This window comes from Chionomys nivalis, chromosome 2 (assembly GCF_950005125.1).
Source record: "Chionomys nivalis chromosome 2, mChiNiv1.1, whole genome shotgun sequence".
In the NCBI taxonomy this organism is placed as follows: Eukaryota; Metazoa; Chordata; class Mammalia; order Rodentia; family Cricetidae; genus Chionomys; species Chionomys nivalis.
In genome coordinates, this window is record NC_080087.1 from 65,682,639 (window position 1) to 65,707,440 (window position 24,802).

The window sequence follows — 24,802 nt, forward strand, 5'->3', positions numbered from 1 at the left end:
CAGAGGCCTTTAACTCCAGATCCAGGGTATCCAAAGCTCTCTATGGGTTTCTGTAGGCACCTGCACTCACATGCATCTTAGCAAAGTGAGCTACAGGCCATAGTGAGATCTTGTCTAAAAACAAAATAAAACTCAGCAACTATTAGGAAGGATCGGGGACAGCAGAACTCTTGCGTAGAATGTCTGACTTTCTGTATTCAGTTCCAGTACTGGCAAAAAACAAAACAAAACAAAACAAAAGAACCTAGGTTATTTGAATAGGCACACTTTTTTTTTTTTTTAAAAAAAGCCTGGTCTCTCGTTTGATTTCATAAATTACAAAATAAATAATGTTTTATATTATAGAATATAGAATTAATAATATTATTTACACAATAATTAAAATAAAATGTTAAATAGTCATTAAAATGAGTGGGTATGAGGAAACCTTTGGGGTATGCTGTTAAAACAGGTGAAGATAAAAGTGATCCTACCTGGGGAGAAAAATTAGTGCACCATAGGCACACAAAATTCCCTTTGTACCCCTCTGATATCCTTAGGTTCTAATAGGCTGCTCACAATATTCTTGTTCATATTCTGTGGCCTCTCCTCTCTCTCCTGGTTCGGATCGCCAGCTTCTTTAAGTCTCTGCCTCTTCTCCCCTGACAGTTCCCACTAGCACCTGACATTCTCTTTCCGACTCCCTCCTTGGTCCTAGTCCCTACTCAGGAGAGAGTAGGACTTTTCTGAGTCCACCATCTCTTTCTTTCCAATTCATCCAGGACCCAGAAAGGTCGGACGTTCAGCTCTCACCCAACACGCTCAAAACGCTCCAAGGCTCCTTAAGTTAGCCTCAGGCAACTACGTGCTGCGCTTGGCCTTGAACACCTTAGAACTGCCCGCCCACTCTGGTGAGCTTAGTGGCTCTCGTCCTCCAATCGTGCTGGACTGCCTTGTTACCCTCCGCTACCACCCTGGTTCTTGCCTTTGGGCTTTTGCCTAAACTGTGCCCCGGGCCTGGACCTCCCTTACTTCTGTCCTCAACAATTCAGGTCTTACTTCTGATTCTCAGAGGTCGCACCCTCAACCACGCCTTCTTGGCTGGTCGTCTGCTGACTGCTGCAGGGTTTGTTTCCATCCACCGCCCCATCCACCCCCTATCTCCCGAGTCTCTGGTCTCGGCACACCCCCCCTCCCCCTTCACCCCAGTCACACTCCATCACCCTGCGGCTGGGTCTTATTCCTTCATCAGACTGTGAGCTCTGTGTGCAAGGATAGATATGCGGGTCTAATTCACCTTTGAGTTCCAGTGCCGGGGAGAGGAGAAACACAGCGCAGGAGAAGGGGGGTGGTGGGCTGGGAGAGACTAAAGGGGTGGGTGGGAATGCAGCCCCTGGTTGGGGAAGGTGCACAGAGGAGAGAGGAAAGGAAAGACCCAGGCAGAAAGGGAGAAAAGCAGAGAGAAAATGCAAGACCCGTCGCTAGCAAAAAAAGAAAAAAAGAAAAAAAAAAACGGATGAAGATGCAGACACGGGGAAAGGCAGAAAGGAAGGGCAGACAGAAGGAAGGGAGGCCAGAAAAAAGAATGACATGGGCGGGGGGGGGGGAGCGGGTGGGAGAAGAGGCAGGAGGCTGAGAGCCACGAAGGGAGGTGAGATGGAGAAAACCAAGGGGTAGAAAGCTGCGGAGACTGAGCGGGCACTAGCCTAGGAGGAGGGAGGGAGGGAGCCTCCCGGCCTCTCTTTTGTCCCTTCCCTTCTCCCTGCGTCATGCTCCCCTAGCCCGGCCTCCCCTCCCGCTCCCTCCTCCGCCCCGCTCCTCCTCCCTAGGGCTGGATGGAATTTTTTCCCCTGGACTCGGGCCAGCTTCAGGGCAGGGGGGTGGGGGGAAAAGCCTGGCCGGACTGGGCTTGGCGGTGGGGAGGGGCTGGGCAGGGGCCCCCCGGGGAGGGGGCCGGTCCGAGGCCACGCTGCCCGCGGGGTCTAGGGCGGGGGAGCCCAGGCTCGCAGAGCCGGGAGGAGGCACCGGCCGGAGGCTGCAGGCGACCGGGGGCGGAGGATGGCGGGGCTGGCGGGAGGAAGGGGAGAGGCCGCGGGCGGCAGAGGGAGAGGATGGAGAACCTGGGGCTGGAGCTGGAGGACACTGGGTCCCCGCGACGCTGGAGCCGCGGAGCGGTGAGTCTGCGGAACAGGAGCGGGGGATGGGACCTGGGCCGGACTCCAGGGTCCCCCAAGGGAGGAGGCAGCCAGCCTGGGCCTGGATTTCTGGGTTCTGACTTGGATGGCAGAGAAGTGGTTCGGCGGGGGGGAGGGTAGTGAGCTGGGAGTACGAACTCCTCAGTCTTTGATGGAGGGAGCTGGGGGTCTAGATTCTGGGTTCCTCGGGTTACAGAAGCTGAGAGAACCTCTGAGATTCTAAAGGAAGGATGTAGGATCCCAGAGAGTAAGGGACTGGGGACCAGATGCCTGAGACCGCAGGGGAGTTGGAGGAAGACTGTCTGGCTCTGGAGGTGCCTCCGGCGGCCCAAGGGTTAACGTCTGGCTGGAAGGGCGGGGGAGGGGCAGAGATGGGGCTGCGGGGCTTTGCGGGGTCAAGGGTGAGCCGTGTGAGTGGGAGGGTGCCAGGAGGAGGGGGAGGTTGTCTGGGCTGCCAGACGGGCCCGGGTCAGCGCCCGGGGCAGGGGATGTCTGGTAGTGGAGAGGCCCTGCGTCCAGGTTTCTCTGGGGACCTAGGCTTCCAGGCCTCGGCTCCCTCCTCCCTCAGAGTCCACCTTCCAGCCCCTTACCAAAATTCTACAATCCGAAACTCTAGATGCAGTCTGCCCAGGACCCAGGAGTCTGGGCCACCCAGCTGCTTCTTGCCTCTGACCGAGAGTCTACTCTCTTACCATCACCTTCGGCCCAGAAGCATAGGCCACTACTCCCGCGCCCCATCCCTCCTTCAGAACCCAAGAGTCAGGACCCTAAGTATTTTTCTTCTTAGTTGCTAGGATGTGGGGGGGGGTAGGTAGGGGGGTTTCTTACCCGGAACCACGAGTCCCCCACCTCGCATTAGCCCCAGCTGGAGTCCAGCCCTCCAGGGGTTAAGGGGGCGGGGCCAGTTGGTTGCTATGGTGCCAGACTGTTTGGGTCTGCTCTCTGACCCTTGGGGGCTCCCTAGGGTCTGCAAAAGGGGGGGGAGGGGACCCAAGCCTTGGGGGGGAAAAGTCCAGTGCCTACCCATTCCCCAAAACATGTCTATGAACCCAGGGGAAGTGCACCCAGGCTTGGGGCAGTGACCTTGAACCAGTCCGGAACCTTTTCAGCCTCAGTTTCCCCTTTGGGGAGAAACTTGCTGGGTGTGGGAGAGATGCTCTGGTCTGAGAATCTTTAAGATTCTTGCTTCCCCGCTTTCCTCACCCCCCTCCTCAGGCCCCAGGCAGCCCCGGGGCATGCTGGGAACCCAGGCCTGGGCTCTGGGCCAGGTTGTTGGGGGGGGGGGGGAAGCCTCCTCCCTTCCCCTTCCTCCCCACCTTGGCCTGACTCTCGCCCCGCCTGAGGGTCTGGGAGGTTGGAAAGGAGGGAAAGGAGGACTGGTGCTGGGGCCGAAGACCCGTCTCAGGCCCCCGCCTCCCGCTTTGCTTCTCCGCCCCCTTCCCGCCTCCCTTCCTCACCCCCCCTCCCCGCCTCAGCAGGTCGCTACCCCGGCCCAGGGCCCCTTCTCGACCCACCCCCACTCCACCCCCAGTTCCAGACCTGGCTCTGAGCGGCGAGGAGGAGGGAGGGAGAGAGGGAAGGAGAAAAAAGAGAGAGGATGGGGGAGGGGAGGGAAAAGAGAGAAGGAAATCTGGGAGGGAAGGCGAAAAGAGGGAGAGAAAGGGAGAGAGACCCCGGAGAGGAGGGTGGAGGCTAGACTGAATAAGAAGCGGGGAGAAAAAAGAGGAGAGGAATTCAGAGAAAGAGAGAAAATGAGAGACAAAGCCAGGGAAGGAGGGGGCTAAAGAAGACAGTGTAAAAGAGGGAGAGACTTGAGAGGTAGATATGGAAGATACGAGGTGAGGAAGAGGAGAGGTGAATGTGGAAAGGGTCAGCCAGAAGAGAGACAAGAGTGAGGACCAGGCATGCAGATACGGCAAAAAAGGAGAGCCCAGACAGGGAAGATACAAACTGAGAAAGAGAGAAATAGGAAAGGGCAGGGTAAGGCAAAACGAGCGGAGAGAAAGAAACAAGAAGATGGACGTGGAACCTAGAAGCCCCAGAGGACCAGTTGTGAGCTCAGAGCCTCAGGGTGGGTGCAGATCCTAGGGCCCCTCCCACCTGCAGCCGACTGCCTTTGGCCAAGTGGTTTCCTCTCTGGGGGCTCAGGGGTGAAGAACCTTATCCTGAGTTGGGAGGAGTCTCGGAGACAGGGCCCTTTTTGGTATCTTTATCCCTGGATCATAGCTGTCACCCTTAAGGTTGAGAGTGGGGAAAAGTAGAAAGGACGGTTTCTTCTGAGAGCCTCATGAGTATTCCTGAGACCCAGGAACCCTTAAGCTCAGGCCTGGGGTCTGAAACCTTGAGGGGTTTCAGGAGGGGGGCAGATTACCAAGACAAGTGAGTCCCCCTTCTTTCTACACTCCAAAGGCCAGGTCTCTTCCCCGGGTGTGCCTCCTGTAAGGGAAGTGCTAGTGGTTGGACTCGGGGTCTGCAAGGGTGGGGTGAGGGGAAAGATTGACCCCTGAGTTTGAGATGGTGAGAGCGCTAGGGACTGCCCGAGAACTGAGTCTGAGGGCTCTTGGGTGTGGAGCGCTGGATCCTTAGATCTGCTGAGGGAGGGAGGACTGGGACCTGGACTCCTGAGTCTGAAATTGGAAGGAGGTCTGGAGCCAGTACCCCTGAGTCTGAGGGAGGAAGGCTGGGTTCTGGACCCCGGGGTCTGAGGAGGCCTGGAGTTTGAATCCCTGGCTTTGAAGGAGGGGGACTGAGGTCTAGATTGTGGGATAAGGGCTGGGACTGAATTCCTGGGTTCCTTGGGGAGGAGGGGGCCGGGGGCCCGGACTCCTGGGTCCTGGCACCCACCCGTAGAACCGACCTTGCGGGGCCTTCGCCGCACACAAGCTCGTGTCTGTGGGTCCGTGTCGGGGGCTCACCGTCGCGGCTGGGACCTCCCCGGCCCTCCCCACCCTCCCTATTTCTCCTGGTTCCCCAACATTCCATCTGTCAATCTGCCCACCTGCCGCGCCCCCCGGGCTGAGGTAGGAGGTTGTATAGTTGAGGAAGACACCCGAGGAGATCACTATACGGCCTCCTAGCTTTCCCCAGGCTGCGCCCTGCACGGGAAGGGGCCGGCGGGGACCCCAGGTCCACACTACTGCACCAGAGTTCTTGGGATGAGCTGGGGTGCCTTCTCTGCCCACACCCTCTGTCTTAGCCCTTTTCTTTGCAGTCTCTCTGCCATTAGGAGATTTCCTCGTTTTCTGACTCTATTACCCCACTGTCTCTGGGGTTCTCGAAGCTTCTGTTTCTCTAGAGCTCTGAATCTATCTCTCATCTCTGTGACATTTTGGATCTCTGGGCCTCTTGATGTTTCTCCAGGTTTCTCTGTCTTCTTTGCCCGGTTTCTCTCTTCTAGGGCTCAGTGTATCTGCCAGTGTTCCTTTCTCATTTCCCTGCTCCCACCTCTGGGGAAAACGACTTTCCTGGTCCACCATAGCTACAATGCCGGCTTCTAGGTCCCTGAGACCCTTTAACCTGTGAGGACGTCCAGGGTCACAGGTGAGGTTCTTGGGAGCCTGGCGCCTGGCTCAGCTACAAATTTAGGGATTACAGGTGACCCCTGACAACCTTCCTCTAGATGGAGCCTGACATTTGACCACCAGCTGAAAGATAATCTCTGATCTTAGGCTACAGCTTCCCCCTCCCCCACGGTGACCTCACAAAGGTTACTAGCTACTCCTCAGACACAGAGACCCTCTGTGATGGCCCCTGTTGCCCTAATGGGGAGCATCGCCCTGTTGTTCCCGCTGATCTTCAGGGCCTCCACATGGGCATGTCTCTTCTGCTTCACCACCCATGAGGAACGCCTTCGTCTCTGCCAGCTGTTTGTGGGCACAGAGGGCCCCAAGCTGGGCCAGTGTAAAGACGCACTCACAGCTGCCTTTGAGGGTCTCTCAGACGTGGAAATCAGTGAGGAAACCCCTGTCCTTGATCCAGGGCACTGGGAGGGGCAGGAGAAACCTTGATCAACTCCACGAAGTAAAGCTGAGTACAGGATTACTTAGGCAGAGACACAGGGAAGGGAGACAGGTGGAAACAATGGAAAGAAACACAGTCTGAGAGGAGTGGAGACAGACTAGAGACAGTGCCTCAGGGAGAGGCTAGGGACAGTGAAGTCCTTGACAGAATGAGAAGGAAACTGAAAAGCGAATGAGTAAAAGGGTCAGTGCCCAGAGGGAGGAGGGTGTGGACTGGGATCACACGTGAGTGGGAAGGTCAGATACTTAGAGGTCCAGAGAGAGACAGGTACCTAGAGACAGAGAGGGACAGAGTTCTGAAGATTGAAAGAGACCCAGAATAAGGGAGAAAGGGACTGATGGAGAGAGGGGGTCAGGGACCTAGGGAGAGACAGTGATCTAGAGAGATAGGACAGAGACTGATGATGTTGGGGTAGATTGAGAGGGCATAACAGATCCAGGGTGGTGTGACAGAGACAGAGGCCTAGAGAGAGATGAGGAGAGGAGAGACTAGAGGAAGGGAGGAACAGACACCCAGATTGCGGGTTAGGGTTGGGGAAAGAAATTGAGAGAGAGAGAGAGAGAGAGAGAGAGAGAGAGAGAGAGAGAGAGAGAGAGAGAGAGAGAGAGAGTGTTTATGTATGTATGTATGTAATCTCTCCAGAGAGGGCACAGAGACCCTGGAGTGGAGTTGGGGGTGGACACTTTCAGCCATGAATCAGACGTAGAACATAACTGGCACCAGATAAGTGCCATGATGCTTCCTCAGTCTGCTTCCTGTCTACCCTCAGACTATGACGAGAGGGGGCACCTTCATGATGCTTTCACACAGATGACACTCGCCCTCCAAGAGGTGGCTGCAGCTCAGGGTGAGTGTTTCGTGGAATTTGGCTTCTGCTTTTCCCACCTTCCACCCTCCCTTGCCCCAGACTGTGTGGAGGCATAAGACATTCCTCTGGTTGGAGGGAGTGATGCTGGAAACCAGTGTGAATAAGGTTGTTTGTTGGGGAAGCTTCGGAGGCAAGTGGAGCTGAAGATGGCAAGGAACGGACAGAAGTATAGAAGTCAAAAGGGTTTGAAGCCCTGTGGGGTCAAGTTCATGCGACCCATCTGTGGTTCTCACTGTTTGGGCTCTGAAGTCTGGGTGTGCTCCTGCCTCTCACCTAGGCTCCACTTACTGACCTATAAGGTAGAACATTCTCTTCTCCTACGGGGAGACGTGCACTTTATCTCCCAATCAGAGCTCACTGGGAGGGGATGATTCTTTTTTATGGAGGACATAATCCCTTAGGACAAGACACATACACATCTTTCTCATGGCTAACAAAGGTAGGAGCAGTGGAACTAGCCATTCAGGGGATAGACATGGAGAGTCAGTGTCAGACTCCTTGCTTGGGACATTAGGGGAGAACATGCCCATGTAGATGTATGGAACAAACCTTAAGGCTCTGGGGACATGTAAACACATGATTTGCAGTAGTCACACCTGGTCACCCCAACCACGGAACACACAATCTCTTTTGTAGCAGTATGTGTATGGCAGTGTGAGAAGCCATTTTTGTTTGTTTAAGGATAACTTGGCCATTCCCAGGATCTGGGAGCTCAAGGTCTTTTTTTTTTTTCTTTTCTTTTTCAATGGTTCATTTTGTTCCACTAAGTTTGATATCAGAATCCTCCCAAACAAAGGGTCCATTCATTGAGGGGGTGTCCACGACCATCGTGGAAGAGAATTTTCTGTGTGTCCCCATTCCCAAAGAAAAACTTGAGGAACCTGAGAGATGGAAGGATTGCAGGATACTGGGGAATGCCTTCTGCTCCTGTTTGGGCTTGTCTCCTTTTTGGAAACTTATAAAAAGCCACCAAGTGCAGACCTGGGAGTAGGGCAGAGGCTTGGGGTAGATGGAAGCTGGACTTAGAGAGGAGGCAGCCTGTGACATGGGTCTGAGAACATAGTGAAGAGGAGGGACAAAAAAGTGGGCCTGGATCTGGTGGTCTGTTACAGGGAAGGGAAAGAGTTGCCTTCACTTGGGGTCTGGCTTCTTAGGAGTGACATTTGTTAAGACGGGGAGCAGGGAGGAAAGAGCTGGACTGGGTACAGATGATTAGGGTAGTTACACAATAACCACAAGGCATCTCAACACCAGAATGTTGGGAATCAGTAAAGGTAATTTATGACGATGTCCTAAGGCCCTGGAAAACCACAGTGATATAAGCAGGGTGGAGGAGCTTCTGCTCTCAGAGAGATTGGAGACTGAGAGGAACTGGCACAGTAAGTTCTTCAGAGGGAGGCCTATTCCAGAATCACCTGTGGGGTCAGAGCTGGGACCAAAGCTGCTAATGCCCTGCCCTCGAGATGCTTGTATTTAATAGTGTATTAAACAATAAACAGGTCTGTGAGGTTGAAGGTGTGGCTCGGGGTAGAGAACCTGTGAAGAATCCACCGGTGAGATTCTAAGGTTATGGCTTCGTAATAAAATTCTCACTTTGAATCCAGTAGTAAAAGGCTGGGGCTATTTCTAAGCTATAGAGTATTTGCTTAGAGGAAGAGTCTCAGGCCCTGTCTTTTATGCTAATTATTCTCCTAAGGGATTTTCAGTTACCAGTCCGGTGAGGTAGGAAAGTTAGGGCTGAGCTGTGCTTGAAGACATGTAGTCAGAATTTAGGAAAATTGTGCATTGGATGAGCCAGACTAGTGCCGTCTATTGGGGGTCACACAGGTGATAATGTCTCTATATACATACTGTAAGTTTACAGTGTGAGTATATGCTGAATATCCTTTGTGCAACATCTGAAATCTGAACTGTTTCTAAGCTAGATGTGGTTTATCATTCCAATATCACTGCAGGGAACATGTAGCTCAATTGATGAGTACATGAAGTAATGGATTTTATTCTTAGCCCCTAGCCGCACACATCTGTGATCTCAGTACTCAGTGGAGGCAGGAGGATCATCCTTGGTTACATTGTGCGTTTGAAGCCGGTCCAGGCTACAAGAGACCCTGTGTTAAAGGAAAATAAAGTATCCAGGTGTAGTGATGGCTCACACAATGCAGGTATTTTGGGAGGCTGAGGCAGTAGGATCGAAGGAGCCTATGTTACATAGACTGTCTCAAAAACCAGACAAAACAGTGACATACATGTGTTCTTACTCTGTGCATGTGTGTGTATGAAATGTTCCAAAACACAAAACCTTTTTGAGTGTTATCTTTGCTCCACATAGCATCACGTGACAGGCCACAGGTAAAACTCAGACCCATGCCGGGTGGTGGTGGTGCACGCCTTTAATCCCAGCACTCGGGAGGCAGAGGCAGGCAGATCTCTGAGTTTGTGGCCAACCTGGTCTACAAGAGCTAGTTCCAGGACAGGCTCCTGAAGCTACAGAGAAACCCTCTCTAAAAAACAAACAAACAAAAACCAACTCAGGCCGACTCAAAATATTATGTGAACTCAAACTTCAGACATGAAACGAGTGAATTTCCATTTTTACTTTATGTGTCTGAGTATTTGCCTACATGCATGTCTGTGCACCAGATTTATGCCTTGTGCCTGAGGAGACCAGAAAAGGTTGTCAGATCCCCTGTAGTTGTAGTGACAGGTGATTGTGAGCCACCATGTGGGAACTGGCTGGGAACTGAACCCAAGGCCTCTGCCAAAATGGCAGGTTGTCTTAACTGCTTAGGCATTTCTCCAGCCTCTGCTTCTTTCTTTTCTTTTCTTTTCTTTTCTTTTCTTTTCTTTTCTTTTCTTTTCTTTTCTTTTCTTTTCTTTTCTTTTCTTTTCTTTTCTTTTCTTCCTTCCTTCCTTCCCTTCCTTCCTTCCTTCCTTCCTTCCTTCCTTCCTTCCTTTCTTTCTTTCTTTCTTTCTTTCTTTCTTTTTTTATTCATTCGAGACAGGATTTCTCTGTGTAACATCCCTGGCTGCCCTGGAACTCTGTAGACACAGCTGACCTTCAACTCACATATCCGCCTGTCTCTGCTGGAATTAAAAAGGCATGCGCCCACTGCCTGGCTCCTGGTTTTTTGTTTTCCTGTTTTTGTTTTTGTTTTGGTTTTTTGAGACAGGGTTTATCTGTGTAGCTTTGGCAGTCACTCTGTATGTTGACCAGGCTGGCTTCACATAGAGCCATCTGTCTCTGCCTTTCAAGTGCTGGGAACAAAGATGTGTGCCACCACTGCTCTACCTGGCTCCTGTTTTAATTTTTTTTTTTAATCATGTGTATATGTCCATGAGTTTTCTGAAGACTTCTCTGGTCTCCGTGAGAACCTATCCCAACAAACAAAAGTGGAGAAAGCTAGAGAGAAATGGTTTGGTGGTTAAGAGTGCTTGCTGTAAAATCATGAGAACTACAGTTTGAGTTCCAGCACTATCAAAACAAGTGCTGCGGTGTCCCCTGCACCCTTATTACCCCAGGCCCACAGTAAATGAAGACACGGCTTCCAGCCTACTTGAGAACACTTTAATTGGAGCATCAGAGAGACCTTGCCTCAGACGACACCTGTCACTGCGTTCTGACTTCCATGGGTATGAGCAGATTCATGTCCTACAGATTTATGCACACGCTCATAGACAGACACACAAGTAAATAAATCTTAAAAAATGACGTATAAATGGATAACGATGGAGGCCTGAGTTTACAAGTGACTGTGTGACCTTGACGTTTATTTTATTTATCCTTTCTGTTTTGAAGGAATGTCTCATTACATAGCCCAGGCTGCCCTTGATCTCATGATCCTCCCAGTCTCCCTTGTGGGAGAGAGACTGTGTCACCACATCCAACTTCCCTAACCTCTTCATACATCAGTTTCCCCATCTCAAATTTGAAGAGTGTAGCAGTAGATGGTCCTCTACCCAAGTGTGAGGGAACCTCAAACTCAAGGCTAATTAATGTGCACTCCAAAGCAAGCCACAGAATAGCTGAGAATGAAAAAGATTCCATTTCCCACAGCACTCAGTCCTGCCCACGTAGGTCTTTGTAGTAGACACTGCCACCATTGCCTAAACCTGTCCCACCCCTGCCCACCTCACAGGTCTCCGTGGTACACCTGCTATATCCCACCCACCCATACTATCCTGGGAGTCATTGATTTGGCTCCTAGATGTAGCTTGGGTGAGGCCTTCAGGATTTTGGCCTTCCATTGAGGGCTCCACTCTGAACCATAGCCTTCTTATGGCACTAAGTCATACTCCAGCTCTTTATGGTTAAGAGAATGACCTCAGAACCAGCTCCTTGGCTTTGGTGCTTCTCTGTCGACAACATATGCCATTCTTTAGTTAATGCCTTCAGTTCTTTGACAGTTTCATGCACACATATATTCTGGTCACCATCCTCATTGCTGTGACAGAATACAAGACAATAACCTTAATGGAGAAAAGGTTTATCCTAGCTCACTGAGAGTATAGTCCAGTGGTCCTCAACCTGTGGGTCATGACTTCTTTGGGACTTTCCCAAGGGTCGCCTAAGTCCACTGGAAAACACAGATGTTTATATTTCATAGCAGTAGCAAATGTACAGTTGTAAAGTAGCAACAAAAATAATTTTATGGTTGGGGTCACCACAGCATGAGGAACTGTATTAAAGGGTCACAGCATTAGGAAGGTTGGGAACCACTGCTATATTGTGGCAGGAAGTCACAGCAGGAGCGGGAGATCACATTGCATACACAGCCTCGAAGCAGGGAAAGATGAATACTGGTGTTCAATTTGCTCCTTTTGATTCTGTCTGGGGGTCCAGCCTGTGGTATGGTACAAAGCACATACAGGGTAGGTCTTCCCACCCCTTGATAGGCCCAGAGGTTTATTTCCATGGTGTTTCTAAATCCTAGGAATCTGACAATAAAGATGAACTATCATACTAGTCTAAGGTGTACCCAAATGACGTCATTTTAACACCTCTAAGAATGTTGGCTCCAAGTACTGTCGCATTCTTCCATAGTGCACTGGGGATTAGGGTTGCACATATGAATGGGGTGGAATGGACAGTGTCCCAACCATTTCCACCAGAAGGGCCCTTTGTCTTGTTGTTGGTCTCTGGTGAGCTCCATCTCATGATCTGGAGGGTCCTGTGGTGGTGAGAATTAAGGACACAGAACATAACAGTATAGAAGGGTAGAAATGAATAGTGCTTGGTGCGGAGGGGGCGACGACGACTGGGAAATGTTCTGTTTAAAGACAGTGGTGGTCACTGAACTGCTGATTGCTGCCTTAAGGCACTATGGTCTTTGTTATATAGCTTTGAACATTTTTTTAAAAAAAAGGATGCCAAGCATTTTTGTGACATCAGTTTTGTGTGTTGGCAATCCATTTATTTTTTTTTAAGATTTATTTTATTTTTAATTATATGGATGGGGGGAGCAGGGCATTGGTGCACTTGAGTTCAGGAGTCTTTGAAGTCCTGGAGAGGGCATCAGATGCCCTAAAGTTAGAGTTACAGATGGTTGTGAAACTTCTGACATGGGTGCTTGGAAACAGAACTGGGTCTTCTGCAAGACACTGTCGTAACTGCAGAACTATCTCTTCAGCCTCCTCCCCATTGTTTTGCAAAGAGATATCAATATTTTTGCTATGTTGAGACAGGGTTTCTCCTTGTGGCCTTGGCTGTCCTAGAACTCACTTTGTATACCAAGCTGGCTTTGAACTCACAGAAGTCCTCCTGTCTTTGCTTCCCAATTGCTGGGATTAAAAGCACCCAACACCACCTACCGACCAAGATAAGAAACTTTTATATAACTGTCCCAAAGTTGCATATTGGCAAATAGTTCATAAATAAAAAGGAAAAAAGCCACAGTCATGGTGCACACCTTTAATCACAACACTTGGGAGGCAGGGGCTGCTGGATCTCAAAGTTCAAGGCCCACCTGGTCTACAGAGGGAGTTTCTGGATATCCAGGACTAGAAAGACAAACCCTATCTTTAAAAATAAAACAAAATAAAAAATAAAAACAAAAAGAAAGAAAAAATAGGAAACAAAGAAGAGAAAAAGAAACACTTTACTGCCTGGTGTTTATCATATCCAGGTAATACATTTGAGTCTAAGGCTACAGCTGGTGACCTGCTGTCCTGCTGGACTCTCCAATTCACTAGACATATACTTACTGGGTTGTTTTGTAAGACTTGGGACCCTTTCGTGGGTTCTGAGGATGGTGTATTCAAAAGGTGGAAGCTTGGGGAATATTGAGAAAAGAGTGGAAAGGTTAAGAGTCAGAGGTTGGAGAGGACTAGACGAAGCGGTTTGTGAACTTGACAGGACCAATGTACTCCTGAGTTCACAGCAGCTGTAGTTGCCTGACCAAGATCAAGTCAACATTCCAGTGCTGTGGGGGAGGGGCTCACAAGCCTCCACCCCAAATGGAGGCAAATGGATTGGGAGAGCCAGTTGTCTTCAAGGGTGCATGCAGTCCCTGATAGGTTGGTTAGGTTCACTGAAGGTAGGTGCACCACTGGATGGTCAGCACAGATTAGACTGAGTGGGTTATTACAGTTACAGGGGAAAAAAATTAAATGAAGAGGGTTAGGACAAGTAGGAAGTATATGGGTCTGGAAGAAGATATAGGAGGGAATGAATATAATCGAAACACATTGCATGCATATATGAAATTTTCAAAGAACAAAAAACATAATTAAAAGCATACAAAAAAGTAACCGGGTATGGTTGTGTGTGCCTTTAATCCCAACACTGGAAAGCTAGAAGTAGGCAGATCTCTGAGTTCAAGGCCTGCCTGGGCTACATAGAGAAGTCTAGGCCAGCCTGGAACATAGTGAGGCACCATCTTAAAACAAAATACCAAGATGATGGACTTAGGCCGTTATTGTATCTCAGCATCTAATTTACACACACATCTAATTTGCATATGTGTAATTGCAATCTGGTGAACTCTATGTAAACTGAAAGAGGCACAATGAGATAAAAGTGGGGAACTTTAGATTTGGGGTAATCAAAACCCTTGCAGGGACACTTGAGATGGTAAGATAAACAGAATGGTGGAAAGCTGGGCAAAAGACATTTATGAGCAAGGTAAGGGTAACCTGGAAATTGGAAGTCAGCAAGAGGGCTGCAGCAGAGAAGGGAAACAACCAGCATTGTAGGGCCTAGTAAGCCCTGCAGAAGAGTTAATCATTGTTCTTCCCTTTCCACTAAGATGTAAATGGATAGTGCTGTCGGGAGGCAGAAAGAGAATCTTGAAGAAGTTTGCCAGCCTTCCCTTTGGACCTATGAGAGCTAGGAACACAGTATGTGCCTATGGGAGAGACAGCAAGTCCTGACTATTCAGCCATAGGGGAAGAGCTTTTAGTACAACCACCCTGCTTCATCCTCCAGGGTCCTTTAAGGCTGCCTTCCCTATTGCTGCAGCAAAAATGAAGAAGACCATTCAACAGCTTAAAAAAGGTAAACCAGCCTCCAGCTCCGCCCCTGCAAACACAATATGCCACATACAGACATTTGTACTCTTTGAATCCCGCCTAAACCTTGGGACCAGTGAATTTCCTAGCCCAGGACAGATCATGTGACAATTGAACTGCTTTTGGCCCTGTGTTCAAAGGCATCCTCTCTAGTTGGTGCTTCTCTATCTGGGCCTACTAATTAGGTGCTGATTCTCCCACTTCCAAGGGTAATTAATACTTCGAGGTTGATTCCTCCTCAAGGCTCCTGTGCCCCGCCCCACCTCCCATTTCACTTTTCCTAGTTAGTTGTAGGCTTTCAACTTGACACACTTGGCCTTGCTGCACCCTCTGGATGAAGTGCTGTGAACCCGGCCCTGCCCTTTAGGAACTATATGCTCTGTTCTGCCCTCCAAATGCTGCTTTAGGAGCCTAGGCTTGTTCTCCAGAGGCAAGGACTGCAAGTCCTGACTATTCCACCATAGGGCCATAGGCTCTGTCAACTATCTGGGTCCTAATGCCTCCTCCTTTCTCTCCACAGTCCAGGACTGCATCCCTCCTTGTGGTAAGGATTTAGTCCCACACTTAAAAAAAGTAGGGGAAGCTGGGACGGAAACGTGGAACCTAAGATGAAGACCATGAGTGGGCCATAGATCTAAAGGAAGTTAGTAGGAAAGTGCATTAACTAGGTATTCTGCCAAAACTTCCTAGCAAGAGGCCCTGTTGGTGAAGCCTGCCATCCTAGCTACTCCAGAGGCTAAGGCAGCAAGATCACACATCCAAGGCCAGCCTGGACTATGGCTACATAAAGTTCTAGGCCACATCGGGCAACCTAGGGTGACCCTGTCTTAAAACAAAATCTAAAAAGAATTCTGAAGATACGGCTCAGCACAGGAGCACTTTTCTAGAATCTCCCAGTCAGGGGATGAGGGCATGCCTTGGTGGAAGGGAGTTTGACTAGCCTGCATAATCCCGTAGGTTCCATTCCCAGTGGCTACAACACACAAACAAAACATAAGTGTAATGCTGTAGAAAACTGGCTAAACAAACCAGGAGGTGACCTGGGGGCCAATTAAGCAGGGTTATCTAAATAGTGCAGAAAATGTGGGGTCTGTCTTTCACCTGGCCAGTAGAACCCTGGGAGTTCCCATAGATTCAACAAGGTCCGGGGAATTGATCTGGAGACACTCCTGGTCTCGGCTCACAGGCGTCCAGGAGGTCACTAGGCGTTTCTACTGCTGGGGCTGCTTTTCCACAGTCTGCGACCTCCCTCTAGACTGTCCAGGTGAGTCGGCAGCGGCAGCGCAGGCAAGCCTGGGAAGGGGCGGGGCTTGTGCGGGCCTGCCAGAACGACCTTTCCTCTCTCCAGTTCAGGACGTGACGGTGAAGCGAGGGGATCAGGCTTTGTTTTCTTGTATCGTGGGCTTCCAGTTGCCTGAATCGGAGCTCACTTACTCATGGAAATTCGCGGGAGGAGGTGTGAGTCGGAACAGGGCCTGCTGGAGGGCTTAAGGGATCGGTTCTGCTCCGGGGAATGGAGGAGGCTAAATTCAGGGTATGAGGCCCCAGGGGTTGGGTTTAATGCGGGAGGGCAGTCGTAGACCTAGGGAAAGACTGAGGTGAAATATATGGAAGACCAGTGCTTGGATGTGCATTATGAGTCAGACTTTAAGAATGCTGGGAAGGGTTACTCATGGCAGCCAGACGAGTCAGAGCCTTGCGAGCTGAGTCAGGGCTTGGGGAGGGGGGTGTGCACTGGGCGGGGATTGCCCGTTCTGGCTGAGTCTGGATGCATTTGAGCGCCTCAGACCCGCCATCTCGCAGCTCCGGACTCAGGACGTGTCATACTTCCGTGATGTGCCAGGGGCCCACGGGTACCTGGCGCGGATCCGGCCAGTGCAACCCACCCACCGCGGGACCTTCTCCTGCGTGATCCTGCACGACCAACGCCCCCTGGCGCGGCTTTACTTCTATCTGAACGGTGCGGGCGGGGCAAGGATGTGAGGAGAGGTGGGGCCAAAGGCGGGGTTTCGCCCTCTAACGCGCGCGTTCTGGCAGTGACCGGCCCTCCTCCGCCTGGGGAGACTGAGCTCCAGGTCACGTTCCGGGAAGTGATACATTGGACACCGCGGGAGGCGGAAATGATCGAGCCCTGGAGGCCCAGCCTAACCGAACTGCTTGCCAGGCCCCAGGCTCTGACGCTTGGCAACCTGTTCCTGCTCGCGGCTATTGCTGCACTCGTGTCTGCTAGCGTCACTGTGCTAGTGTGGTGAGTGCCCGCATCCACCCTCCCCTCCCGCAGCTCCCCTTGTCCACGCCACAGGCCTCCGACTCAGGAGTCCAGACTCCGTCCATCCTCAGAGTCCAGACCCCAGCCTCCTCCCTGAGCCCAACCCAGGTCTTCTTAGACTAAAGGTCTTCCTTAGACTCGGGGTTCTAGCCTCCAATTCTCCTTCAGACCTAGAAGTCCAGGTTTTAGCCCTCCTTGCCCAGGCTGAGAAATCCAGATTCTATCCTTACAGCTCATAAACTAACACAGTCCCGACACCAGGGCTCCTTGTAGACTCAGGTCTAGGCTCTCCTTGCACTTTGAAATCCTAATGTGTTTCTGTCACTGGGCGCTCCTTCAACGCACACACTCGTTTATTTTCCCAGGGTGTTTTTTCAATGGTACTTAAGTGGCAGCTAAGAGGATATCTGCTCTGATTTGACATTCTTCCCTGAAATAAAGAATGTATTTCAGTTCTGGATTCTCTTGTTTGTTTTCTGTTTTTTGTTGTTGGTTTTGAGGGGTGGCTTGTTTGTTTTGACGAGATCACTGCTCACCTTAGGGAGGACAAAGTACCCCACAATGCTTCGGTGTATAGACCCATGGTGACAGGACTTAGGCTATCAGTTTGGGAGGCTATTTGTTGAGGTCTTTGAGTACCAGTTCAGACCGTTCTGTACTCTAGCAGATTCCTTGACATTTCCATCTATAGAAAATACCCTTAGAGTACTATATGGTATCCCTTCCTCCAACCCCCCCCCCCCAGGCTTTCTCCCTTCCAGAAGTAGCACCTATAGCCTTCTAGCAGTTCAGTGCAAAAACCACTGGGCTACACCCTTAACCCCTTACTAGAGGATTCTAGACTGAAGCTCTACTGCTAAGCCATACCTCAGCCAGTCACTGGAATATTTTAGATAGGGTGCTACCACTAAGTCACACTCCACAGCTCCTGTCGCTTTAGCACTGGACCACACCTCCAGCCCCTTACTTTGGATTCTAGACAGGTGAGCTACATGCCAAGGCTGGTTTCTTTCTATGTGTGAGCAGGGTGGGGCACATTTGTGTACATGTACGTGCATGTGGAGGCCAGAGGTCAACCTCAAGTGTCATTCCTCAGGCACAAACCACTGTGTTTTGGTGACAGGATTTCTCAATGGTTAAGACTTGTCTGATCAGGATAGCTGACCAGCAGGCCCCAAGGGTCAACATGTCACCACCTCACCAGCCCTAGAATTACAACTGCAAGCTTTTTACATCCGGGTTCTCAGGATGGATTCAGATCCCTACTAGTTTCCAGTCTAGTTAAGTGTGTCACAGTGGGTTACTTCTCTGCCCTAAACTCATCAATGACTTTCTGTTGTCAATGAAATCAAATCTAATTCCTTGTTAAACTTCCAAAGGTCCCCACATTCTGGCCCTTATTGGTCTTCCTAGTTGTGTCTCCCATGCAAGGAAGAGAGCTTTCCATCCTACACTGCAGTTCTCTTTTCTCCCTATGGTGTCCATGATGATTCTTGGCCTCCCCAGGTTTCTTATTTACAATAATGTGTTTTTTCCTTCTCTCCTCATAACCTCCTTTTCTCTTATCCCTTGCTGCTGCCCCCCTGCTCATGTCTACCTTTATGTCAGCTCAGTAAATGCCTGTGACAACCATTCGAAACTTGTTTTATTGTATAGCTTGTATCCCCTCTCATGTCTTCCTTGTTACTTTTCAGCTCGGGTGGCTTCAGCTTTGGTCCCCTGAACTTTGAGAGTTCTGTTCCATGTCTGGACCTTTTCCACTCTTCCTCCATCTTGAATGACTTCCTGTCCGTTGCACAGGCACCAGCCCACAATTGACTTTCTCTGACTAGTTCCTGTTCCATATGCAGTCTGTGCTATTCTGTGTCTTCCCTCCTCCCACCTCTGCCCCCATGTTCCATGTAGGCATAATAGACCGCTAATTTTTATTAATTATTTATTTATTTGTATTTTATGCACATTAATGTTTTGCCTGCATACATGTCTTTGTAAGGGTATAGGATCCCCTGGAACAGGAGTTTTAGATAGTTGCTGCCATATGGGTGCTGGGAATTGAACTCTGGTCCTCAAGAAGAGCAGCCAGTGCTCTTTACTGCAGAGCTATCCTACCAGCCCAGATGACTAGTTTTTTAGGAAGTCTCTTGTAGCCAAGGATCACCTAAAACTCAGATAACCTTGAACTTTTGATCCTCCTGCCTCCGCTTCCCCAGTGCTGATAAGATTAAGTGTGCACGACTGTTCCCAGTTTTATGCAGTGCTGGTGGAAGAATGGCATGCTTTGTGCTTGTTAGGTTTGTGCTATGCCAACTAGCTATATACTCCTAGCCCTAGACATGATTACTGATTAAGTACTCTCCGGCACTTTTTTACTTTCCAATGATGATAACAAAGGTTGAGTCTTCTCATCTTCTAAACATAGCTTACCTAGTCTTGCCCTGTCTCACTACTGTCCTTACTTTCACCAACCCTTCCTTCTTTCATTCATTTTTTTCAATGTGCTCTGTGTGCATGTGTGTGGGTACATGGTACATGTGGAGGACTGTGATTGGTATCAGGTGTCTTCCTCAATTGATATCCACTTTTATAATGGGAGACAAGGTCTTTCACTGGATTTGGAGCTTGTGCATCAGGCTAGACAGGCCTGCCAGTATGCTTCAGGCATATTGCTGGCTCTGCCTCTTCAGAGCTGGGATTACATGTGCCAGTATTCCTAGTTGGTGGGGTTTCTGTGCTCAGGTCCTCCTGTTTGCACGCTAAGCATTGAATGAGCCATTTCCCAAACCCCTGTATTGCTTACGTCCTGAAGACTAAACAAGAAATTAAAACACATAATATTTGTGAGAGAAAAATAAGGGAGAGTTTTGGAATATTGTGTGAGGAACAGTGGCAGTTGGCTCTGAAGACAGTCTGACTGGGAAGCTGACATTTGAGGACGGAATGGAAAGTGCGAGCTGTGTACATGTTTGAGAGCCCTGGTGCAGCAGTTGCAGGTATGCAGGAGGGACTGAAGCAAAGTGTTATGAGATGAACACGCTGTGAACTCAGCGTGGAAGGAAAGGGCAAGACAGGTCAGGTTGTGCAGGGTATTTCCCATTGCAAGGTTTCAATTTTTCTCTGCCTTAAGTCACCAACAGTTTCTGAATGTATTAGTGAATTTTCTATTGCTATGAGAAAGCGCGAACAGAAGCAAGAGTTCATTTTAGCTTATGGTTCCAGAGGGATAGGCCATGAGGACAAGAGATATATGGCAGCAAGCAGCTGAGAGAACGCATCTCAAAATGCACAGAGGAAGCAAGGGAGCCACATGGAAGAGCGGTGAGGCTGTAAGTTCAGGAAGGCCATCCATAGCATCATCCAGCAAGACTACCCCCTAAGTTTCATAACCTCCCCCAAACAGCACAATAGGAGAATAAGGGAACCAGTATGTGTGAACGAGTGGGGGACATTTCTCATTTGGATCACCACACTGAGCCATGGAAAGTCATACACTGCACAGGTACTATATAAGTTACTTTCCTGTTTCTGTAACCACAGTACTCAATAGAAACAAGAAAGGGATGTTTTATTTTGACCCATGGTTTTGAATTTCTTAGGTTTTGGCAGGGTTGAGGAGCTCCATACAAGGCAGTAGTAGTGTGTTACTACAGGTTTGTTGCCTGCCTGCAAGTGAAGAAAGAGTTAAAGGATTCAGAGTCCTGGCTAATAAACCTTCAGAGCCTATCACCAGTGACCAATTCTGGTGGGCCACACATCTCATAAAAGGCTCCATACTCTTCCCAGATATTGAGATCTACTGGGAAACAAGCCTGTGTATTTCAAATTTAAGTCTCAGAGGTGGCACTTTGAGATGCTGCAGAAATTAGGTAAACACCAAAGTTCTGGGACAAAGGGGAATGGGGAGTAATGTAAGAGTTATGTTTCTTTTACTGTGATAAAATACTGTGACCAAAAGCAACCTAAGGGAGAAGGCTATTTTAGCTTATAGTTGCAGACTTACTGACAGGTCCCTTATGGTGGGGAAAGCTCAGCTGTGGGCAGGGAAAGGCATGAAGACAGGAACATGAAGCTGACTGGTCATAGTTTCATCCACACATAGGCAGTGAAAAGAAAATAAAAGGTAGAGTGAGTCTAGAACCACTCAAAGCCTTACCCTAGAGATAGACTTCCTCCAGCAAGGTTCCACCTGAAGATTCCTAACCTCCCCAGACAGCACCAACTGGGGATTACATGTTCACATACATGGGAGCATATCTCACGTAAACCATAGCTCCATTCCACCCAGAAGGTGAACTCAACAGCATCTGCAGGCAGATGTGAATGCAGGGTCTACGAGACAAGAAGACATTAAGGAAAGGACAGCAGTGATCTCTGTAATGGCCCTGGCCTAATTCTGCTCTGTCCAGAGCTGAAGGACCAGCTGCCTACATTCTATTCTTGAAAGGAGTAAGTTTTGGTGAATGCCTTGACTGCTAGAGGTAACTAGAATTAGTGTAGTCCTTGATCCAGGCCAACAGAAGTCACAGAGGCACATGACTGGCATTTTTTTTTTTTTTGTCTGCATGTATATGCTTACAATAGTGTGTTCCTGTATGTGGAAGTTGGAGGTTGATGCTGGACATCTTCAATCACTCTCAACCCTGCTAGTATTTTTGAGACAGAGTTTCTAACTGAACTTGTAGCTCAGCCACATAACTAGACTTGCTGACCTCCAGGTATCCCCACCTATCTCTACCACCCCAGACCTGGAATTGCAGACATGCACAACTGCACCTGAGTTTCTGTGTAGGTTATGGGGCAAGGACTGAGGTCTCGTGCAACAAGCACTTTACCAGTCAAGATACCCTCCCCAACTTACCATTTTTTCTTTACAGTCTCAATTTATAGCCAAAGCTGTCCTGAGACTCAGGATTTTCTTTCTTTTGCCTCCCAAATGCTGGGAGAATCTGTTTGACACCACACTCATTATCTAGATAGTCTTAACTTTTGTGTGTGTGTGTGTGTGTGTGTGTGTGTGTGTGTGTTTGAGACAGGATCTCCCTGTCTAAGCTAGACTGGCCTGGATCTTGGGGTCTTATCTCTGTTTCACAAGTGCTTCAATTATAAGTGTATACTACCATACCTAACTCTTCTAGGTAGTCTTTTTAAATTTTTGTTTGTTTGTTTTTCAAGACAGGGTTTCTCCTTAGCTGTGAGGCCTGTCCCAGAACTTGTGCTGTAGACCAGGCTGGCCTTGAACTCACAGAGGTCCTCTTGCCTCTGCCTCCTGAGTGCTGGGAATAAAGGTGTGCACATCTTGATCGACGTGTTGGCTAGGAGCCCCATGTGAGCATATCTGCATCTCTTTCCTTTTGAATTGGTAGCTTACATGGTAAATGGGTTTGTGACTGAATCAGTGATCGAGGGAAAAGCTGTAGTGGTTACTCTGATCGGCAACATGGCTCTTGAATCTGTGGCCCGGGGAACTGAGATGATGCCTTTGTGTTTGCTGAGACAGGGAGATAGATTAAAAGGAGAAAAGTTTGGAATTGGGGGTAAGAAGTGGGTTAATTATTAAGTGAAAACATCTTGCAGGCTATTTGGTATACTAGTCTGGGATTTAAACAATACTTAGGAATTCTGCCTCTGGGTGGAGAGTGTAATTAGGGCACTTAGAACCACAGTGCTGAGTTTAGTGGGGCCATGTGTAGACACAGATGAGAAACGTGCTTCTCTCCAATGGCTGCATGAAAAGGAACCCAAAGCAAAGTTTTGAAACATTCGCTTGTTTATATTGAGTGAGAGTATGAGTATTTTTTGGAGGGAGGGGGAACTGTGTGTGTCTCAGAAGTCCTCTGCCACTCTCCATCTGTTCCTTTGAGACCGAGTTTCTCCCTGAATCTGGAGCTTGTGTTTCCTTGTCTAGACTGAACAAAGAGAACCTTGAACTCCTGAGCCTACTGCCTCCACAGGCAGGGATTCCAAGGGCTAGGATCATGGGTGTGTACTAACATTCTTAGTTTCCCAGTGCTGGATCAAACTCGGCTTCATGTGTGTTCAGAATGGAAGCACTGTAGCAGATAAGCAGTGTTCCAGCTTCAGAACCAGGAAAAAATGAACAGCAAGCTGAGGGAGGTTGCTGAGGCTTTTTTTTTTTCCTGACAGCCAAGTAAAGAAATGCCAGTCATGTACATGCCTTTAATCCCAGCATTTAGGAATCTAAGGTAGAGGCAGCTGGATTTCTGAGCCCAAAGCCAGTGAATGGTCTACACAGTGAGTTCCAGGCCAGCCAGAGTTTCATAGACAGAAACAAAAGAAAACAAAGAAACCAAAAAGAACAAACAAACAAACAAAAAACTCAATATACTTCCTCACATATATACAAGGCACAGAGGGATGAGAAACAGACAGATTGACTGCAGAAGCTGCTGCCTCACTGGGAAGCTCATGGTTTTGGCAATGGAGATATTATTAATGAGGTTAATTTAATAGTTTTGTAGAATGAGGAAGAGGTGAGGAAGGAGTACCTGCAGGTCATGTGATTGGCTTGGGTTTTTTGACAATGGGAGTCCACATTAGTCATTGGGAAAATGGAAATCAAAACCACAAAGAGAAACCAAACCACAGCCACAGAGATAGCTTGTAATTAGTGTTACATAATAAGTTTGGCAAGGGGGTGGGGAGATCAAAAGCCTCACCACATTTACTAGCAATGAGGTAAAATGGTGTAGTCTTTGTGGTAAAGTCTGCCATTCCCTTCTAGAATTCGGGTCTGGAAAACAGTCTTGGTGAGCAAAAGACTTGCACTGAGTCATGAGGACCCCAGTTGGATCCACAGAACCCATGTAAAACGGCGGCGTAAGATACTGAGCCTCTGTAATCCCTGCTCTTCTATACAAGATGAGAGATGGAGCCAGGAGAATCCCAGAAAGCTTGTGTGCCACCCAGGCTGGGAGTGCAGTGGAAAATTAGAGACCCTACCTCAAAGAAGATGGAAAGCAAGGACTGGATGCACAGATGACATGTCCTTTGACATCCACCTGTGTGCACACAGTCACACATGAGCGCACACACAAAGATAACACAAAATTAAAAGAAATGGCTGACGCTGTAGATGCGGCTGAGTAAATGGAGTAACTGCCTAGTATGTTCAAAGCCCCTGCTCCCATCCTCTGTGAACACAACGTGCTGGTTTGTGTCTATCAATCTAGAACCCGGGAGATGAAAGCTGTTGGAGCTGAAGCTCAAGGTCATCCTCGCCAAGTTTGAGACTAACCTTTGTTCTATGAGAGCCTGTCTCAAAATAAGTGAAAAATAATTATTTTAAAATATCATAAATGATCTATTATTTAATAGTAATTCATTCATATATTTAAAAATAATAGTTAAAAAGAACTATAAGACCTCATAGTTATTTCCCTAGGTATATACTTAAGAATTAGAGTCATAGGTCCACACAAAAACCTGCTGAAGAACATCATAGTCCCAAGTTGGAGACAACTAAATATCTGTCTGTTGATAATAGGGTGGATAAAAATTGTTTGTGTCCTGTCATGGTCTACTGCTTAACAATAAAAAGAAATGAATCAGAGATTCAATGGCTTGAGTGAGCTTTGAAAGTCTTAAGCTAAATCAACCATAAAAGGTCACAGACTGCCAGCTTCCATTTATAGTACTCTCTAGAACAGGTAAATTCACATTTAGAAGATGAGTGACTGCCTTGAGTGTGTGTGGGATGAGGGGTGACCACCAGTGAGTATGGAGTCCCCTGGGGAGAGATGGAAATAAGTAGAGTTAGATTACAGCTATGGCTGCACAATGACCAAGTTACTAAACTTGGAGTTTTTTCATGGAATGTTGCTATCCACAGAAAAGGAAGTGGCTTGGTAGTCTAGGAAGAAATTGAAGTTGAGAGAGTCTTAGGAGGTTTGTGAGACAAGATTTTATGTAGCCAGGGTGGCACTGAAGTCCCTGTGTAGCAGAGCATGG

The 24,802-nt window shown here is 48.7% G+C and overlaps 1 protein-coding gene across 1 annotated transcript; it reads left to right on the forward strand.

Moving 5' to 3' along the window:
- Positions 1-2,066: 2,066 nt before the first annotated feature.
- Spaca6 (sperm acrosome associated 6) lies at positions 2,067-24,692 on the forward strand. The gene is made up of 8 exons (XM_057763131.1): positions 2,067-2,153; positions 6,837-7,041; positions 14,486-14,554; positions 15,089-15,112; positions 15,755-16,026; positions 16,372-16,528; positions 16,606-16,816; positions 23,577-24,692. Coding segments are annotated over exons 1-8 (1,002 nt in total). The 5' UTR covers positions 2,067-2,090; the 3' UTR covers positions 23,578-24,692.
- Positions 24,693-24,802: the final 110 nt, after the last annotated feature.

What these genes read in the sequence shown, in the direction of transcription:
- Spaca6 (XM_057763131.1), top strand. Translation starts at nt 2,091, where the DNA reads ATGGAGAACCTGGGGCTGGAGCTGGAGGACACTGGGTCCCCGCGACGC. An exon ending in GACGCTGGAGCCGCGGAGCG is followed by an intron (nt 2,154 to 6,836) that starts GTGAGTCTGCGG and finishes TAATCTCTCCAG; the next exon opens with AGAGGGCACAGAGACCCTGG. An exon ending in AGAGGTGGCTGCAGCTCAGG is followed by an intron (nt 7,042 to 14,485) that starts GTGAGTGTTTCG and finishes TTCATCCTCCAG; the next exon opens with GGTCCTTTAAGGCTGCCTTC.